The sequence below is a fragment of the Cydia pomonella genome, chromosome 27, assembly GCF_033807575.1.
Source record: "Cydia pomonella isolate Wapato2018A chromosome 27, ilCydPomo1, whole genome shotgun sequence".
Lineage (NCBI taxonomy): Eukaryota > Metazoa > Arthropoda > Insecta > Lepidoptera > Tortricidae > Cydia > Cydia pomonella.
In genome coordinates, this window is record NC_084729.1 from 4,744,648 (window position 1) to 4,760,909 (window position 16,262).

The window sequence follows — 16,262 nt, forward strand, 5'->3', positions numbered from 1 at the left end:
CCAAAGGTATGGCGGCATCATTTCGAGCGATGGCCTATGCCCGTTAAGATGGCGTCACTATTTAAAATTTACTGTGGCTACAATTTTTTTTTTGACAATCCACCTCTATTTCAAATTATCTTTGCCTATAACGAATAAAACCAACAAAGGTTTTTTTTTAATAAAGTAACAGACGTTACTTCTGGTGTTTTTAAGGACGACGAGGTTTACGATGACTGATGAATTAAAAAACAATTCGTTTTCATATTTTATTAGAAAAACAAGTTCAATGGATGGTTTTATACATTTTATTGTATTTCTTTATTGAACCAAGAGTAAGGTTAATACGGATACGTGTTGGCTGACCTTCAAGTTTAGGCCTGAGTGCGTACCATGTTCGACGTGTTACCTCCCTGTCACACTTGCCTACAAATTTACAAGTGCGACAGAGATGCAACACCTCGAACGTGGTTCGCGGTATGCCCTCTGTTTATTAATTTATTAATGTTTGCTACTTGTGTTTGGTGGAAAATGTATGCACACGCACGGCCGAATTCATCTTCCCATACAAACAGAGTTTCATTCTCATTTTAAAACTCCTTGTTGGATTATAATGAAACTTTGCACATACAATGACATGAGGCATATCTATACCTGTAATTAGTTTATATAGCTCCAGCTTTATAAAACAAGCTCAACGAGGGGGGGTGGGCTTAGGGTCGGCAACGCGCATGTAACTCCTCTGGAGTTGCAGATGTACATAGGCTACGGAGGCTGCTTACCATCAGGCAGGCCGTATGCTTGTTTGCCACCGACGTAGTATAAAAAAAAAAACAAAGGAAATAGAGCAAAAACAAGTAATGTATGAAAAACTTAAATTCTCTGTATTTTTTAAATTATGCTATCTGAAGCTACATAAATTAATTACAGGCATAGATACACCTATGGAAAGTGGAGGTAAGGAATGGAATCTCCATGTACCAAAAAGTATCATAAAAAAACCTTATATAGGTGGCGCTACAATACCTATACATACTAGAATTCATGAACAAAAAAATCAAATCATAGACAGCGCACTTCAGGTTCTTAGCTGCTCTAGCGCTACTCTGGAGAGATTTGGAACTATCATTTATAGCTGACAGCTGGACATTTGCAACAGATCTACCATAAGAGATTTCACTGCTTTTAATTCCACACTCCATAGATACACCTTATCGTATTGTTAGTACAAAGTTTCAGAGCAATCTAGCTAGTTTGTATGGAGAACCGAGCTGCTGTATAAACAGGGTCCGGTATGAAGACCAGTTACACTCACCCCATAGCCACACTTACCCATATTGACCTTATATAACCTTGTTGTTATATCCTAGACACTAAAATAACATTTCGAGCTGCCTCAATCTGACATTTTAGTACATAATTGGTATAAAACATTGACATACAGGTTGGGCAAATAAGAGTTAAAATTGAAAAACAAAATGTATACCTCTTATTTGCCCACCCTGTATATCTTACGACAGGACAGGTCTTACGGGCACTAAGAATGGTGCTAGTTCAGCGGTGTCACTCACGAGTTCGAGCCAATCGTACAATCCAACGCAACTAGTTGCGATGATGCCAAATCAACCAATCGCGTTGCGGCGTTAGACTGCACGATTGGCTCGCATTCGTGTGCGTGAAACCGCTGTACTGGCCCCATTCCTATTGCTCGTAAGGCCTGTCCTAGAAATATGTCAATGGTATAAAACCAGGATTGGATATCAGACCGTTTAGCATGACTTGCATTCTCGCGCGCGACTCCATACTTAAAGTCGCGCTAGATGTATGGAGTCGCGCGCGAGAATGCAACTCATGCTATACTCGGTTTTTTTAAGATTAGAATTATCTCACCTCAATAGTAGTGATAATTTACTTTTTTCCGGTTCCTATGATATCTAATATTGCTGTAAAATAATATGTAAACGACACTATGATTCAGTACAAAGTTACTCTAATTTAATTTTGGAAAGTTACCACTTCTTTTCATCTGAAAAGTAAAAATGGGAATAAAAATGGGTATAAAAATGGGATATAGCAGCTCTGATTGATCATCCGAACTGTCATTTAAGTATCTGAGATATAAATAAGGGCTTATTACATCCATATTTTCGTCGGGCACTTTTTGTATGGCCGACCGGCTTTCTCACAAAAACCGTGCCACCGTGTAGATGTAAGCGCTATATTATCGCTAAAAGAGACACGGTAATAAAATGTACCTTACTCTGTCTCTCACCATAAACTGTCCGACGAAAAGGTAGACATAATAAACCCTGAATAGTACAGTTAGCATCAAAAGTAGCGGATCAGATTACGCGTCTAAAGTATCTACATTCTGTTACTTAATAAAACTAGTAGTTCGCCCCGAAGTGACAACTCGCGGTTCGCCAAAAAGTTAGATCAATTGAATGCTAGGTGCATGCGGTAAAGAATCGAAAACCGTGCGATTTATTGCAAGGTCTATGGAGCCCTTAACTGATAGAAGTCACCAAAAAGATTAAAATAAACTGTATCTGTGGTAAACCGTAATTTTTCTTGTCCAATACCTATATTATGTATATTTTATTTCCTTTTTATCATGCTAATTATTTTAAAATCTTAAATTAAAAAACAATATTATAATTGTGTAAACCGAGCACTTTCTTAAATACCATTCTCAACCATACTTTCTAGCAAATGAAGGGACCAGAACAGCAAGCCGCCTCATATTTTTGCCTTCTAGGCTCTTCTAGCTCCATAACCCCTTGATCGAGCATGCTCATAATTTAATATGCCCTCAACTACACATTTACCTAATTTCATTTAAATTAGAACAAATTTATTTAAGTTATTGTTAATCAAACTATCCTCGAATAGTTCAGCTTAAAAACATTGAAATGCCGGGTCGTGTCCCAAGCCAGAGGGCCTACCGCGAACCACGTTCGACGTGTTGCCTCCCTGTCACGCTTACGTACGAATTTACAAGTGCGACAGAGAGGCAATACGTTGAACGTGGTTCGCGGTAGGCCCTCAGGTTGTGTGTTTAAAGTTGAATGTAAGAACTTCACTTCGCTTCGTTCGGTCGTTCGACTAGATATGAATATTTAGACCGTTACAGATGCTTTTGAACACAAACTGTACAAATATCTCTATTTGAGAAAAAAAATCGGCATATCTTTTGGCGTGTTATTTCATGCGCTACTATAAATGCTGACTGTACCTACAGTTCCCTGCAACTGCGTGTGTTTGTGTACATGTCTGTCGCTACTAGCGCTTCCAAAATTATAACTGGTGAGAAGAAACGCCGGAACAAACTCACCAGTCTGACTATCTTAACCTAAACTAACCTAAGCGGCCAAATCCGTCTGCGGAAAATTCCGTGCACGAGCGTATTTTTCGTTTTTTTACAACTATAGGAAATAAAGCCGTTTTCACTGCTGAAATAAAAGCAACTGCTGTTTTGTGGATGAAGTTAACAATCGTGTACTATAGTTTGAAAAAAGCGCTCATGTACGGAATTTCCCGCAGACGAATTTGGCTGCATTGACCTTACAAGTCTACTCTAGATTACTAATTTCTCTATCGAACAAGTAATAGTAGGTATATTCCATACCTAGGCAGTAAAGGAAAACATGTTTTAGATCACAATTGATCTGAGGCTTTCCATCACAAAAGGGTCCTTAATGGCTTCAAGTGCATGTATCTTAAATTCGAACAGAAATTCTGATAGAATGGTCCTTACTGCACATGAAGCATAAGGACCCTTCTGTGATGGAAAGCCACATTTACTGGCCGAGGTGTGTATACAATTATTCTGTTCGACGGAGTCGGAAAGCGGTAACTTTGTTTAGCGCACCTTGCCGAAAGTTGATGCTTTCCGGCCCAAGAACAGTAACTAAATAACTAACGTACCTAAAACAGTTAAAATGTAATATCGCGATAGGTATAAACTATTTTCAATGAGAAGAACGTGACAAAAAACTCGATGACATTTTTAATAAGTATGTCTAACATAACTTGATCCTTAATTATTTAAAGCCATTTTACTTTTTTCATTTTTAAAATGACATTATGATGATAAAAAAAATAACATTATTAAATCAACTTAAATGGCATATAAAACGCACTTATCTGTAAAACTAAAATAAATCTAAAGAATTTAACTCTTTTGGCATGGTGCCGAGGATGCTGGCAGCATTTCCCCGCTGTAAGTGAGTAATTCTTTATTGCACCACAAACAAAACAAATTTAAAAACACATTTACTTCGTACTTATCGCTGTACTGCGATACTAAAACGATACGCCGCGCTGCCAGCTCATCACCAAAAAAGTTATTTCTTACATTAAAACTAAACATTTTTATTATTATATATTCAAGGGTATCTATCAAGTTTCCGAATACTTTCTGCTATCTTGCTGCTAAGAGCGACAGAGAAATAACATATACATTTCTCTGTCCCTCGCAGCAGAAAGCGTGCAGCGACCGGATAGATGTATTAATTCCTTAATAACTATGGCGCAGTACACTACTTAACATATTTCCATAGTCTATTCCAAAATAATAAAAAAAACTTAAGGTCAATGTGGTGAAGATAGGGCAAGAACTCTCGTATTTATATGCGTACTTCGTTTATTAGAAGCGACAAAAGAGCTTGTAGACGGTTTTACCTGATAGCCGGCCTTCTCCACATCGACCTTAAACAAAAATTAATGGAATCCGAGCCCGGTCGTCCGACCAATGATAGGTACATTGCATAGGTACTTCATTGGCCGAATGACATTGTCACGTAATTTTTTTGTTAATATTTGAAGATCTTTATGAAATAGACTATAGTGAGAAGAACCGGTTAAAAACTCAACGAATTTTTATTATAACTTCATTAAGTGTACCTCCTATAATTACATTAAAATTAGCCTTAAAATTATATAGTACATTACTATAGAGGCCGGGAAACGAAGGGTTGCAGGCCTAGTAGATATACGGCCGAGCGTTGCAAGGGATACGCGGCCGGCAACCCCGTTCAGATTTGTATAGTGCTTTACTCAAACTTGCAATGAAATAAAAAAAATAGTTTTTTTTATGGTTGAATGTCAAGACGTTGTGTCACATTTTGGCGGTTAAAAACAAAAGAAGGTTGCTTTACAGGCCTAGGCGTGTAAGGCTGTATGAAATTACACATCTTTACTAATTGCACCGGATACGTAGTATTTCCGGACCTTATATGAAGTAACTCATCTTAACATTTCATTGCAAGTTAGAAAAAAACCTATTTAATCAATTATTTTTTTAAATTAAATATATCTAAAAGCGAATTAGATACGGATCATCATTGGCCGCGTCAAGTATAGCTAATAATCGTGCCTTTATCTGTGTTTTAAGATAAAATAAATTAACTGATTGAGGCGTTGTATGAATAAGAGGGTAAGTAGGTACATATTTACTAAATACTAGTTACAAGTTGTTTTATTAGTACATGTTAGAAGAAGAAGAACTGAGAACTAGAAAGAAGTACTGTTACAAGTTGTTTTATTAGTACATGGGTGAAAAGTATTTTCTTTGTCTTGTTTCAGACCACTCTGTCACGCTTCTATTTTTGTCTTTTATGAATAAATAAAACAATTGAGTGCTATGCTATTGCATCTCTTTTTAGATTATAATTCTCATGAGAAAATTCAAACTAAATTTTACCGCATACAGCTCCACTCTGTCACATTTTCTGAGGACAAACAAGAAAACGAAAATAATTTTGACCAACTTACTTATTAATTGGTCGTGAACGCTTGTCCGGATGACGATCTTGTAGATGCTTATTCAACGCTTTTTCTATCATGGCCTCAGGACAAAATGGACATGTTATCATTTTGATGTAGTCTTCCTTCTGTACAATTTTTACTATTTTGTGATCGTTAGTTAAATGTTCTTCGCAAGCTGTAAAATTTCTATATCTATATCCACAATGTTTGCAAATGTATTTGTAATTTATTTTTACAGCCTTTATAACTTTTTTCTTATTTTCAGCTTTATTCTTTCCCTCCTCTTCCTTTTTACCAGGAATTTCCACTTTGGGCAACTCATCTTTTTCTTTGGTGTTTAATTTTTGTGCACTTTTGTCACACGCTTTTTCATCGTCTGTATTAACAGCATTATGCTGTTTTTCACCATTATTGTTTTTCCTTGTTATACTCTCTACACGATCTCTAAAGATTTTTAGTATGATTGGTAATATTTCGTCTTGAGTATGTTTATTGGTTGTAGTTTCTGTGCTTGTAGCTTTTCTCCCTGTCGTACTATGTTTCTTGCTTAAAATGTCTGTATTTGTGCTTTTCCTTGCTTCACAAGTAGTAGCTACATCGTTATTCTTGTTCTTATTTGATAAATTATCCTGATCATTGGGGCATTCTGTATCTTTGCTAGTAGTAGTTTCAGAATCAATGCTTTTCCTTACTTCATTATTGTCCTTTTTATTATTTGCAGCGTGATTTATTTCCGAGACGCATGGTTCTTTGTTGCTATTGCTACTGTTGTTATTAGACGTTCCAATTGTTTTTCTGTTCTGCGACTCACCATTTTTACTGGTGGCAATTTCATCACTAATATTTTTGCTTGCATTAGGTTGCCTTGTTTCATGCTCCTCGTTGTTTTTCCCTCGATCCCTTTCTTTGTTCTTATAGTGGTCGTGGCAGTCATTTAGATTTGGTCTGGTTTCAGATTCAGCACTGATACTTTTTCTTCTCTTTGAGTGCCCTTCGTGGCCATTGTCATTGTTTTCTGATACATTCGTATTTTTATTTTGCAGTTCACTGCATGCGAAATCACCACTAGTACTTTTCCGTTTATTGGATGGTCTCTCATGGCTCTTATCTTTATCATCATTGTCATCCGATGTAGAATTTTGTGAATCAGAGCTTGTAATCGTTGCAGTTGTAGTGCAAATACTTTTCCTTTTCTTCGAATGCTGGTCTTGGTTTTTGTTCTGATCGTCGATTTTATCGGATGTAGTGTTTGTGCCTGGGATTATTGTGTGTGAAGTTTCAGCACTAAGGCTTTTCCGCATTTTGGATTGACTTTTATAATTTTTGTCACTATCTTTGTTTTTTGACAAAACAGCTGCATTTATTTTTTGTAGTTCTGGGTTTGTTTCGTCACTAATGATTTTCTTCTTTTTAGAGTGACTTTCTAAGTTCGTGTCATTATTATTTGATGAAGGATTTGAATTTCTATTTTGTGTATCAGGGTTCAGATTGATCGCGTCTTCAGCACTACTTCTTTTCCTTTTACCTGCGCACCGTTCTTGGTTTTTGTTATCCTGAATGTTAATCGAATTATTCGTATTTATGTTTTGTTGTTCTAGGCTTGTTATAGATGCGGCTTCAGCATTAATAGTTTGTATCTTTGAATGGTGTTTTTCTTTGTTGTTATCGTTGGCTAGAGAAGTACTTATATTTCTGCCGCTATGAACTGTGGCGGTACTAGTTACAGTTGTTGCAGTTTCTTTGGTTGGTTTTCCTCCAGAAATGCTTGACTTGTTACTGCCTTTATGTAAAGCAATGTTCAAATTCTCACCTCCGCCTGATTTGTTATCATTAGACTTGGAATTTTGACATTGTATAAGCGCCTCTACAGTTGATTCTTTTAACTTGTGTCGTGGCAATTTCACCACAAAATTGCTTTGGTTTTGGCTGTCTTGCTTATTTTTATTATTATGCTTTTTTTGGTTACTTATTTCAGCCTGTTTGGAACTTAATGGTGCATCAACTATTTTTACACACCGTTGTTCTTTCGTTGTTGTTTTCGTGTTTCTTGTTGTTTTAACATTACGATCCTTCTTTTTGTTAGTGCTGTCGCTTTCATCATTGAGGAGTGCAGGCTTAGAATCAGTTTGGCGCTCGTTAATTAAATATGTTTTTGTCTCTGGTTTCTGATCATCAATTTTTGTATTCTCAGCGATTTGTTTACTAGAAGTGTTTAGATGAGCGCCTGATGTCTCTAGCTTGATGTATTTTATTAAAACTTCAATGTATTTTCTTTTGAATGTAAGACAAAGTTGACAATTATATGCACTTTTAATTAGGCTTTTTAGATAATTTATTCCATTATAATAAAGTTGGCGGGGTGAATACATAGTAACATTATGGCATTCATGACACTCATACTTCAAATCGGCCGTTGCATCCTCATGGTCACTTAAAATTATTAGGTCATGAATGGCATTATGAAGCTTTTGCGCATATACTTCATGATTGTTTTCGCTTAGTCGTTCTTGCACAAGTCTAAAGAAATTTATCTGAAATTTGAAAAATATCAACTCGTCTATGGCCGACTCTGATTCCTCATTATTAATATTTTTTATTTCTTCTGACTCAGCAGCGTCATTTGTAGCTTGGTGGATTTCTATTTTCGTTTCTAGTTTAGGGAATATATTGTATTCGCTACTATCAGCACTTTCAATTTGTGTCGTTTCGCCAATAGAACAATTGATATTAAATTCTTCCTGTTGAACGGAAGAACCATCAGGTGATGACATTTTAACCTGTGCTATATATTGTCCATGAGGGCCAGTTATTACTTCGATATGGTATACATTGAAAGTGTCTGGTTTAGCACTATGATCTGCACGTTTACTTTCGTTATCATGCTCTGTCGCAGACCACCGTGCTAAATTTTGTCTTGCAATTTTAAATCTGTCATCATATTTACCATCAGGTATATCCTTCGGTTTGTGATCATCCTCGTCCATTTCTTTTGAGGAGCCATGATCTACAGCTGTATCTGTTCTTTTAATTTTGTTTTCATCTTCTGTATTTGTTTCTTCCATATGTTCTTTTATATGAGCTTCCTTAATGCTGTTTTGTTGCACCTTGTTTAAAATGTCTAATAGGGTTTCTGTTTTGGGCAAAGAAATGTTTGGATTAGTGATAATTTTATTCACAATTGATACTGTTACCGTGTTTTCTATTGTTTGCTTGATATTGACTTCTTGGTTAGTATGTACTTCAGAATTAGATGTGTTCATTCTCATTATAATATCATTGCTCTCTATATTATGTGATGTGGTTTCGGTTGTGACAGAAGTAGACACAAGTTCATAAGCATTAGTTAATATAGCACGTGCTTTAGAATTTTGTGTAACATTAGCAGGCACTTCGTCACTATCCGCATGTAACAAAGCCATCGCAGTCTCAATGTCTATGCTGTCACTTGCTTTTTGTAAAAAGGTTTCACTCCGCACATTTTTCGTTGTTGTTTGTATTACGCTAGGTTGTATCGTCGACTCAACATTTTCCATGCTCAAGTATTGCTGATCCATGATCAGTGGAATCGTAGCCCCATCGCTTTTTATATCTATCCATGGTTGCTCTGTATTTATTTGCGATTGATTAATATCCTTGCTGGATGTCTCTTGTTGAGTAGAGGCTTCAATCAAATGAGTTGGTGTTCCATTGCTTTTATTATTCATGGTCATAGGTTTTAATTGGCCTTCTACGTTAGAAGAATCTTGCATTAGGTTGATTCCATTCATATTATGAGCTATCGCTGTTACATTTTTTTGTGACGTGTCAATTCGCCTATTAACTGTTTGTTTATGAATCTCTTTGCTTAACGGAGCTGGAATTATATTCGGAGTCATGTTCGTATTTGGTTTCTGGCTCAAATCCGTTGTTAAGTCAATATATGGTATCACATCACGTGTGGAATGTGGTTCAATATTACTTAGTGTTAGTGAGGGTGTCTTTTCTAATGGAACACGTCTGTCTTGAGTTTTTTTAGCATTTGATATTTTTATCTTTGTAGTCTTTGAGATTGTTTTTTTGGGAACACTGTCTTTTGTTCCGAAAGCCGCCCAGTTCGGTAAAGGGTATAATTGAGTAGGGGTGCAGAAGGGTAAGGTTGAGGTAGAGGCATCATTGTTTATTGGTTCATTACGGACCAGGCTTGCAGCTAAAGTAGCGTTAACGTTGTTTTTTTTTGTTTCAGGATTAGCTCTTTGTTTCCGAGGGGCTCTAGGCTTTTTGTTCACAGGGACAGGTGGGCCCAGTATATCCCTAGTTGCATTCTGTAAAATATATTCCTGTGATCTCAATGCAGCCAAATAGGCCGCTTTTTCAATCTGCTCATTATTATACCCAGGATTTTGTGGCATAGAACCGGTTCTGATATAGTTCTGCCTGTAGCCATTCCAAGCACCTGCTTGAGAATTTGGCATCGGAAGTGCTGGTTGACCGTTAAGGTACGATGACGCTGGGTTTATGCCACATGGCTTACCCATAGTACAGGAGTAGCATGGAGGTGGAGATGGCCTGGAACTATGAGACTGAGGACTCAAAGAAGGATTTATATTTTGATGTTGAAGAGGAGAGGAGTGTCTTATAGGAGACACGTTGATTGGGTCTCCTGCCCTGCCTGTAGTGGGTTGAAGATTCATTAAAGTTTGGGAAGTCATTGACTGTTGGTGAGAAGTCATAGAAAGATTCATTCCATGTTGATGGATTGAATACAGATGTGGTTGAGAATTTAAAGAATTCATTGATTGATGTTGAGGGTTAGCTAGAGCTCCTCTGCTAGTGGCTTGAGGATTGAAAGTAGGATTCATTGATGTATGCTGAGGGCTTAACGAAGAATTCCATAATTCATGTCCAGGATTCAAAATTGGTAGTCCCTGGCTAGTGTCATGAGGATTGAAAGTAGAATTCATTGATTGATGGTAAGGGCTTGATGAAGGAATCATTGATTCGTGTCCAGGATTGATTGCATTCATATTATGAGCTGCCAGTGCTCTTCCGTTAGCTACATGAGGATTGGAAGTAGAATTCATTGATTGATGTTGAGGATTTAATGAGGATTCCATTAGCATGAATACATCTTCAGGATTCAAACCTGGTACTCCTTGGCTAGTGACATGAGGCTTGAAAGTAGAATTCATTGATTGATGTCGAGGGCTTGATGAAGGATTCATTGATTGATGTCCAGGATTCAAAGCCAATGTTCCTCGGTTAGTGGCATGATGATTAAACGTAGTCATTGCTTGATGTTCAGGATTTAAAGGCGGCATGCTCATTGGGGCACCCGTGCCCGGCACAAGGTTTAAAGGACATGCCAGCTCACAAGTTCTGTAAGGCCTAACTTGATAATTCATCGTTGTTTGTCCATAATACTCCGTTCGCGTTTCAGTGTGTTTGTACACACTTATTTGAGCTTCTTGGTTCGCTGGAGCTGAACCATTCTGGACTGGATAACCGTTGACTGTTATTGGCAAGTTGTTGGCTGGTCTCTGGTTAGTTGTTTGTTCATAGGTGATGGTTCCTCCTGTAAAATTTCCTGGATGCGGGACGATCACACTCATCTCATTTGCTAGGTTCGGTGTGGTTTGTGCTTTTGGTATCTGGTTTCCATTCATTTGACGGCCATCTCGGGCATACACATTGGTGTTTGGTTGGTTTCTAAGATCACTTTGGACATACATATTCATATTAGATTGAGTTCTAGGAACATTTTGGGCTTGCGGTGTCATAAAAGTTTCTGTTTGGGTATACACTCTTGGTAAAGGTGCATAAGGATTAGTCGGTGGTCTGCTTGGTGCGTCTAATAAATGTTTGAGATTCTGATTGCCTGCAGCTCTTAAATCATTTGAGGTACCCATATGTTGTTGATTAGGAGGCATTGTATTGTCTGTAGTCAGATGATGGTACAAAGCAGAATGTAACATCTCATTTGTACCAAAGGGCTTTCTAGAGAAGTCTCTGCAAGCAATTTTAGCGGTTGTTTGTTTTGATTCAATTTGCTTTTTAGATACATCTGGAATATATGGAATGTTTTTTAAGATCTCCACGTTCCTCATAAGGGGTAAGAAGTCGACTTCGGTACTTGGCAGTTCATTTCCGGTGCCTGTGGTGTCAGTATTCTGTGGCTGGTTTGTGGAACCTTGGTTGGCAGTTGGACCCTCGTCTATGATAAGATCATTGTCACTGTCGTCGTCGTCCTCCGCCGTGACCATGGTGATGCTTTCCTGGAAAAAAAAAAACAGTGGTTGGTTACTAGAGTTCTTTTAAGCTAATCCTGCACCTATAGGTATGGCAGCAGCAAAGTATGACGCACCACTACAAACGATATACTTTCATAAGCAAGTCGCTTAAAAGCATGCGCATTTGCAGACGCGAATCTCACGTCTTATTACACAATTTTAATGCCGGCTATACACAGTCGTCGAGAGACTCCGAGACAGGCCGAGAACGAGTGTGTACATACTGTTCCTATCTCGTCTCGTCTCGCCCTTCACCGATTGGTTCGGAGCGGTGCCGATACTCTCGGCGAGAAGCTCTCGACGAGTGTGTACAGCCGGCATAATATCAACGTCACTGCATACAATTGGGGCTTTAGCTAAGTACTTATTTTACCATACGTGATAGATGTACAACCGGTTTCTAAATTCTGTAGCTTTTCAAATTGGGATCAGACTTTTTTGTCTTGAATCGTAAAATTATAATTTGTTTATTTATTAGCTTTTTAGCAGTCTTAGTATAGTTTTTTCTTCCCTTCTACAGAATGGCCCAAAAATACGTCAATCGACATTTTTTTTTACTGCAGCATATTGTTGCGGCAATTGTAACAGACGTTTACTTTTGTGTATTAATGCTAAAGTAGAAAATTTTAAAGATAATACGTTTTATTTTAGTGAAATGTTCGTTGTTTATAATTTTAATAACATTTTGTAAAAACGTGTAGGTAAGTTTTTAATCATCGTATTTATGGGCCATTCTGTAGGTAATTCAATTACATTATTTTTCCTGGCTTTACATTCCTAGCCAAGATGACAGCCGTACATCGACAAACGCTAAACGAAATATCAAAATGTCTTGGGTTGACATCACGGTTGACAGACGCTACGAAATTCACTTGACTATGTCTATACATTATTTAAGTTTCCATTGGCGTTAACTATCAACGATTTTCTTATTGGCTAGGCCCCCAGGCGCATTTGGCTGACGCAAATCTTACGTCATTACAATAGTATTCTAATAAACGTCAGACGCTTTAGTGTTTTACCATATGCAATATTTCCACCGTTTCTAAATTCTGAAGTGACACAAATTGGGGTCAAACTTGTTTATAGTTCGTGTCATTCACGATGGCGCGCAAATTTGTCAAATCTAACCTTTAATAACATGAGAATACGAGCCAAAGCACGCGTCTTCGTGAATGACACGATTTATAGTTGAAAGTCGTAAAATTATAATTTATTACGTAGACATCGGAGTTTTTATCGCATGGTAAGACTAATAGCGAGCTATGGAGTCGACATTAGCAATAAAATTCAACTTATATTCATATTCATACCCATACTCATTAATCTATTAAATTACTGATTTTAATTTTATAGTCAAGAACAAGAATGTTAACGAGTTTGTAAACGATCCTTTAATTTTGTCTTTCAGGACACAAATATAACAAATAAGAATAATGACCATTTTTTTGTATTGATTAATTTATATTCATATTATTTTTACCCCTTTTAATATACAAAATAGTATTTTTTATGAAATTTCTTAATATAATTAACACAAAAATGATCATTATTCTTCTTTGTCATATTTATAACAAAATTATTATAAATTATTATTTGTTTTAGTTTTTTTTTTTTATATTTTTTTGTTCTTAGCGATAAGACCGCCTGTTGTTACCTAACTTTTACGTGTTTTTTCATTTCCTGTCTATTTTTAAATGTATGGTGCACAATAAAGAATATTTACTTACTTACTTTATATATTAAGAGATAAAATTAAAGGATCGTTTACAAACTCGTTCACGTTCTTGTCCTTGATTATAAAATTAAAATCAGTAATTAAATATATGAATGAGTATGAGTATGAATATGAGTTGAATTTTATTGCTAATGTAGACTCCATAGCTCGCTATTAGTCTTAACATGCGATAAAAACTCGGATGCATATTTATTAGTTTCTTAATTAGCAGTCTGAGATTTTTTATTCTGTTATTTTAGAAGTTACAGGGGGGGGGGACTCACATTTATTCACTTTGGAAGTGGCTCTCGCGCAAACTATTCAGTTTAGAAAAAAATGATATTAGGAACCTAAATATCATTTTTGAAGACCTATCCATAGATACCCCACACGTATGGGTATGATGAAAAAAATTTTTTTTTTTTAATTTTATGAAGTATTAAAAAAAACTGCTTTCTAGATCTCGTTCAAACTAATTTTCGGTGGAAGTTTGCATGGCAATGTATATTATATATTTTTTTTAGATTTTTCATTGTGTTATTTTAGAAGTTACAGGGGGGGGGGGACACACATTTTTTCACTTTGGAAGTGTCTCTCGCGCAAACTATTCAGTTTAGAAAAAAATGATATTAGAAACCTAAATATCATTTTTGAAGACCTATCCATAGATACCCCACACGTATGGGTTTGATGAAAGATTTTTTTTTTTTAAATTTTATGACGTATTAAAAAAAAACTACTTACTAGATCTCGTTCAATCCAATTTTCGGTGGAAGTTTGCATGGCAATGTATATCATATATTTTTTTTAGATTTTTCATTCTGTTATTTTAGAAGTTATGGGGGGGGGGGGGGGGGACACACATTTTACCATTTTGGAAGTGTCTCTCGCGCAAACTATTCAGTTTAGAAAAAAATGATGTTAGAAACCTCAATATCATTTTTAAAGACCTATCCATAATTATATACCCCACACGTATGGGTTTGATGAAAAAACATTTTTTGAGTTTCAGTTCTAAGTATGGGGTAACCCCCAAAATTTATTGTTTTTTTTCTATTTTTGTGTAAGTATCCTAATGCGGTTCATAGAATACATCTACTTACCAAGTTTGAACGGTATAGCTGTTATAGTTTCGGAAAAAAGTGGCTGTGACATAATCGGACAGACAGACGGACATGACGAATCTATAAGGGTTCCGTTTTTTGCCATTTGGCTACGGAACCCTAAAAAGGAGCTATTGTGTGATGTGATGATGTTCTAAAGCGTGGAGAGGACACCCACAGAATACATGAAACTGTTAGCGATATTCGTAATTTAAAATTAGCTACATGCATGATTTTTTTGGGAGATGTCACTCGATTCTGGTTCCCGTGAGATTCAGACTTTTCTACCTGCTATTTATTGTTCCCTTAGATACATTTACACCTCTAAATAATTTTAGATTTTTTTGTTTTTTTTTTAATATTTTTTTTTGTGATTCGATATTAAATGTGACTTTTTACATGTCTAAATAATAATAATACATACTGTATTTTTTTTTATACCACGAAGGTGGCAAACAAGCATACGGCCCTCCTGATGGTAAGCAGTCACCGTAGCCTATGGACGCCGTTGCCGACCCTTTAAAAACCTGTACACTCCTTTTTTGAAGAACCCCATACTGTAGCCCCTCGGGAAAACCTCGGCAGGAAGCTCATTCCACAGCCGAAGCATTCGCGGGAGGAAATTCCTCTTAAACCGCACAGTACGCGACCATTTAGGTTCTAGGGTGTGAGGATGAACATGGGATGAACACCCTGCCGACGGCGAGCGGTGCGGTAATAGAAAGCGGCCGTTGGCATCATGTCAAACAATTTAGAGCCAAATTAAAGTTTATACATATATGGTTCTATCGAGTTTAATGCCGGAGGAGACGAATGCTAATCTAACCAATTAAATGCAATTGAAGCTTGAAGATACGTTGTATGAACTAAAAAACCAAGGGCAATCATTGCACTCACCCATCGACAAAGATAACTACATTGATTTAGCAAGATGCGTGAAATCTAATCACATCAAAAACATAAATGTGAAATGAGAGCCAAGTACAAAATTAAGTACGAGTATTTGCGTTGTTGTTGACTTCGCCGACAAAAGTATTTAGATCATGGGTGCCAAGTTCTGCGTAGAAAATAATTCTTACAATGCATTTATTTTACTTGGGATGTAATTCAAGTTCAAGATGTGACTTGGCTATTTTTTTACCATAAAACAAAATTTGTGAAAAACATTTGTCAATGGTAATAATTGAAAATATAATGATATGGAAGGGCGCGTAGCCAACGTGCAAATCGCTTACGATCGAAACGCAACTGTCACTGTCGCACTAATATGGAAGAGTGATAGAGAGAAGAGACACAAAGCGATTCGTTGTCACCTTGTCACCCAGACGAATCTGTCAATATATCTGTTATATATCTGTTTTTATGTTATTAAAAATATTTAAACCCTCGTGATGTTTTTATGAAACTCGTTTTTAGCTCGTTTCATAA

General features: G+C 36.6%; 1 protein-coding gene across 1 annotated transcript in view; it reads right to left on the reverse strand.

Annotated features, from left to right (window-relative positions):
* Positions 1-234: 234 nt before the first annotated feature.
* The window catches only part of LOC133532402 (uncharacterized protein MAL13P1.304-like), a 46,669-nt gene continuing 30,641 nt past the window's right edge, over positions 235-16,262 (reverse strand). The window contains exon 3 of the mRNA XM_061871044.1: positions 235-11,999. Within this exon, the coding sequence (XP_061727028.1) occupies positions 5,751-11,987 (6,237 nt within the window). The 5' untranslated portion in view covers positions 11,988-11,999 and the 3' untranslated portion in view covers positions 235-5,750. The remainder of the gene's footprint in view (positions 12,000-16,262) is intronic.